General features: G+C 44.5%; 1 protein-coding gene across 4 annotated transcripts in view; it reads left to right on the top strand.

Moving 5' to 3' along the window:
• LNX2 (ligand of numb-protein X 2) overlaps positions 1 to 5,348 on the top strand; it is a 46,787-nt gene that overhangs the window by 14,877 nt on the left and 26,562 nt on the right. For all 4 annotated transcript variants that reach the window (XM_028497398.1, XM_007112031.4, XM_055089646.1 and 1 more), the window contains one exon: positions 4,088 to 4,456. In XM_028497398.1, the coding sequence (XP_028353199.1) occupies positions 4,088 to 4,456 (369 nt within the window). The remainder of the gene's footprint in view (positions 1 to 4,087; positions 4,457 to 5,348) is intronic.

The following is a 5,348-nucleotide window of genomic DNA, read 5'->3' as shown; positions in this document are numbered from 1 at the left end:
CTGCGCGTCCGGAGCCTGCGCTCCGCAGCGGGAGAGGCCACAGCAGTGAGAGGCCCATGTACCGCCAAAAAAAAAAAAAGAAATAGTAACCTCCAGAAGGAGAGAGAAGAAATACTCATAACAAGGAAAACTATCTTCTAGGAACCCAAGCTCCAGGACTTCTCCCTCCTTTGTTGTTTGGTCCTCACCGTGATGTGTTGACACCCACACCTCACTCCCCCTTTCCCTGCTCCCGCTTCAGTCCAGGCCCCCACTGCTGTGTCTAACTCTGTACACACCCCACCAGACATCCCTGCCACCCAGCTCTCTGCTCTTCAATCCGACAAAATCACTGCCAGGTTAATGTATCTGTAACTCTGCTTTCCTTGGGAAAATGTGACTGGAGCGTCACACCCAGACTGGTTAATATTCACGGTCCTCTGTGGTCTCTTGCACAGCCTGTCATCTTCATCTTAACCCTTCCTTTTTGCTTCACACACAGCAGCTGTAATGTTCTAGGCACTGTACTAGCCACTGAGAATACAACTAAGAGCAAGGTACTCCCCCAGTCCTCGTGGAATTTATAATCCAGTGGAAAAGCCAGACATGGCAATCTTCTTGCTGCCACCTCACTCCCAATTCCAGGCTGTCCCACCGTGCTGGCTTGTCCACCTTCATCCTTAAAAGCTTTGCTCAGCCCTTCTCGCCAGTTCGGACCTCTGTTTACTTGAATTACTGACAACATTCACTGCTTTACTCTTCAGCTCTTGGCGTATAATCACAGTGAACTATTTAAATGGGCTTGGCTTTCTACGGTGATTGCAGCCACCCTAACGGTACCAATTGTGATACAGATTTCTCATAGTGCTGTGTATGTCATAAGCACAGCTGAATCAGTAAGAGTGGACTTGGATATAACATCCTGTCGGGAATAGCCGTCTCCTTTATTAAAACAAAACTTGGACCCTCTAGAACTTTTTCCACTCCCCCTTGTACGCTGCCCCTCACGGTGTGTTATTCCCACTTTAACATACTCGGGCCCCACACCCTTCCTTCATTGCCCTTAGCAAGGCTGACACAGACTGAACTTTCTAGCAGTGTTTTCTTACTAAATACTAAGAAGAAATAGGGGGTACAGGAAGCGTAACCAGTCCTGCTTATATAAAATCAGCTTCCTGATCATACCGTAGCTAGCTCTTCACTGTGTTTACCAGTAAAAGATAGCTATTTACTGTATGCTGTATTTGCTGTCATTTTACGACATTAGTACTCTGGCTGCACCAGGCTGGCAAACCCTTCCCTGCGTTCCCAACTTCCCAGCTTGCAGTCCGAGTCTGCTGGCTGCCCCGACATTGTGACACCCGGGCGGCCCAGACCCAGAGAGCCCGGCTGCCCGTCTGCAGCTCGCACAGCGTTCTTTCTCTCTCCCGTTTTCTCCCGCTTCCAGCCTCTCTGTTAATACGTGTACATTCATTTCTGTGTTTTCTTTTTTGCTACCAGTGATGTACTAGCACTGGGTATTAACAGCTGTATATAGTACTCATTCTTTTTCTAACTTATAAAGGTAAAAACAAATGCTTTGTTTTTATCTGCATTTCTTTGAATACCATTGAGGTTAAATAGTTTTTCAGGCTTTATTTGCTAATATATTTCAGCAGAGGGCCTTTTACTCTTCTATTTTAGAGAATTGTGTTTAGTAACATAACTGAATCCTTACAACTCAAATAAAATTATAGTTATCTGAAATTATTGACTACATTTTTGGAAATTAACTCATAGCTATAAATTTACATTGTAGAAATTCCAAGGCACTGTTATTGTTTACGGAGGCACACATATTAATATCTCTAGTAATGATCATCTTAATAAGTCCAGTTTAATGATTCAAATCGATAAGAAAAGTAAGAACACATAACCTGGTTAATGGATTCAAAAGGATCTCTCCTACTGTGGGCCCTGACTTCTGCTTGGTCTCTGGCTGGTATGCTGGAGCCAGTAAGTAAAGCCACACCCCTTGCCCAAATGTGGAGTATTTATGGTCATTCAAAAGTAAACGGTGGGAAAGAAGGCTGCTTGGAATTTTTTTACTACCTGGTTTACTACCTGGTCCAACTCTGTATAAGATACATAAATAATACAGTGAGCCGATATGAAAATCCCCAAGAGTGGTCAAGATGGTTTATTTATAGAGCAAAGAGCTGCCAGGCCGTCTGTGCTTCTATTTTAGGAAACTGTATGCAGTGACAGGGTGTGGCTTTGGTTTTCCCGCATTAAAAACACACACGCACACGCGCACACACACGCACACACACACACACACACACACACACACACACACACACACACACCCCTTATTCTACTAAATAGCCTCTTGGAAGAGGAGACCCATATAACCTTCAAGGCCTTTTATGATGCAGCCTTTTGAGCAGTTTGAAGAAAAACAATATTGTTATAAATTACATCAGTGTCACTATTAAAGATAATACAACTTTTAAAGCATTATGAAGAATGGGTATTTTCAGTTTGGTCCACCATCAATGATTGAGGCATGTTCAGTTTTGAAGGAAAATAATTGCAGCCATGTGTTGATTGCATTGGTACAAAACACATTTAGCCGAAGTGGTAGAGTTTTCTATTGCTGGTGCTATTTTTACAAAGCCTGGAGACAGTATTTTATCTGGTCTCTGCTTTCTCTGCCTTTTGCCAGCCACTAAACATTTATGAAGGAAAAAATCTTCTTCCAGCTGTGGGATATTCCACACCTACTTCACAAGGATACTATGAGGCTGCATGCTTACACACGGCTATGGCCAGATTTCAGCCAGATATTTCATAAAGTCATTTGTGATATACCTGAATATAAGAAGGAAAACTGTGAGTCTAGAGATAGGTAGCTCTTAGCTGAGTAGCCAGAAATGATGGTTTTTGATTAATGGATTCATGTCAGGCTAGTTTTTATAGAAACTGCCTTAATTCTCTACTTGACCCTGTATTCAGTGTTTTTATTGAGGGCTTGGATGGCTACCAAATGCATAGATGTTGCAGACTTGGGAGAATAGCAACTTTGTGTATGACATCTATGAATTTGATGACTGAATTTTTAGAGATGCCAACAGGCCAAAATCAACAAAATTCAAGTTAACGGTGTTCAAAACTATCAACCCTAGATTAACAGAAAGGGGGGAGGTCTTGCTTCACGTAGATTTCATGTGAAAAAAACTTAAGGAGTTTAGGTGATCACACCTCACCCAGACCCTGTCACATAACCGACGTTCGGAGCGCTGGTTCCCCTCACTTTCACCTCAGGCAGATTCAGAGGAGCTCTCACTGTGATAAATACTTAGAACTGTGCTAATTCCTCTAGCTAGGTAAATAACTGAAGATGGGTATATTTTCTCAGTGATGTTACAGGTCCAAGGATCAGTCACTGTACTTATTTCAAGGTTATAAAGTTTAATAAGTGAATGTTCTGTATTAAATTATGCTTATTTTATAAGATATATGTTACACTTGTGTGCCAAAGAATTAGAGTGGAATTATGATTATTGGCTTTTCTTCAAAGTAAAAGTCACTCATCTAAAATAAGCCTGTATACTTGATTGCACCACTTTCCTTAAAATAAAACTCAGTTTATTTTCTCTAGCTTAAGTGTATTTCATTTTGGAAAAGTAAATTTGTAATCCAGTAGAACTTCAGTTTCTGTTCCATTAGAACTAGTCTTTCATGAGCACTTGCCATATCTGATGTTGTCTAGTTATGCACTTCCCGACCCTATGAAGTGGATGGTAAACACGTTTTACAGGTGAGGAAACAAGTTCTGTAATTTGCCTGAGGTTATCCAGTTATACGGCAGAACCAAGGACCCTCATTCAAGACTATCACTAAAGCCTGTGATCTTGACGACTATTCTCTACTTAATGCTAGTCACTGTAAGTTAATTTTAGGAACTCTTGTACGTTTTAAAATGTCTTTGGAGTGCTTGTCTTTGTAAGTAATGATTGTGTATCATTTTCACAACGTCAGTTTCCTTCAGAACCCTTATATGAACATTGCCACGAGCTGGGAAGATAAAAGATTGTCACGCTTCGGCCGTCACCCTCTTTTCCAGGTCAACCACCACAACATCAGCAGCGTGTCCCACAACCACGCCCGTGCCGTGCTGTCTCAGCCCTGCAGCACGCTGCACCTCACCGTGCTTCGGGAGAGACGCTGCGGCGGCCGCGTGCACAGCCGCCCCGTGGGCGGCTCGCCCCCGGAAGAGGTTTTCCAGGTGGTTCTTCACAAACGGGACTCTGCCGAACAGCTCGGCATCAAACTCGTCCGAAGGACCGACGAGCCGGGCGTCTTCGTCCTCGACCTGCTGGAAGGGGGGCTGGCGGCGCAGGACGGCAGGCTGAGCGGCAACGACCGGGTGCTGGCCGTCAACGGCCACGACCTGAAGCACGGGACGCCCGAGCTGGCCGCCCAGATCATCCAGGTGAGCCCCGCCTCGCGCCCACTCCAGACCCTCAGCCTTCCCGCCGCCGCTCAGCCTTTGTTCTCACTAGCGGGTGACACAGGGATCCAGGGGGTGCTCGAGACTTCGTTGGACAGTCAAGCACAGCTACGCTACCTAAATTCTTCACAGCCCACACCAGTCTAACCTCAGCCCAGGTGACTCCCTTCTGGTCTGCACACCCACGAACTTCTAGGCAGGCTGTTTCTGGAGGAAAGGCCCTGCGGTTTCACGTGGCAGATGGCAGTGTCCACACTTCACGAGGGAGAAGGTGAGACCCCCCCCCGGCCCCCAAGGAGCTGTGGTCACCGAGGGTGTAGCTCACCTGGTCTCTTCACTCACCTCTCACCTTTACTGCACAATCCATAAAAATGAGGGGGGAAAATCAGTTTTTATTCAGAGCAACTTATTTCTATAGTGCCTTTTTTTTTTTTTTAAGGAATTCAGAGCATTTCAAACACATAACATTGTCCTCACAGTATCTCTGGAGGTAGTCATGATTAGAGGAAAAACATGTTTTTAGTAAGAGCATCAAAGCAGATACATTAAAAATCATCCGAGAAGATCTTTAGGTTCTGCAGTGTGCCGTGGCATTTAACGTGGCTGTCTCCTGCAGCCTTGTAGGAGGGTGAAGCAAAATGAGAGTGTTTAAGCCGGCACAACACACGCTACCAGCGGAAACCAAGCATTAGTTAATATAACCGACCTTTTGGAATTAAGGTCGGTTGATAGTCACGTATTAGGTATATATATACATGGAATCAAATAACAATGAGATTTTTTTTTTTTTTTTTTTTTTTTTGGCGGTACACGGTCCTCTCACTGTTGTGGCTTCTCCCGTTGCGGAGCACATGCTCCGGACGCGCAGGCTCAG

Source organism: Physeter macrocephalus, chromosome 13 (assembly GCF_002837175.3).
Source record: "Physeter macrocephalus isolate SW-GA chromosome 13, ASM283717v5, whole genome shotgun sequence".
Classification (NCBI taxonomy): Eukaryota; Metazoa; Chordata; class Mammalia; order Artiodactyla; family Physeteridae; genus Physeter; species Physeter macrocephalus.
The sequence above is the reverse complement of the archived record's forward strand: the minus strand, read 5'-3'. Positions and strand labels throughout refer to the sequence as shown.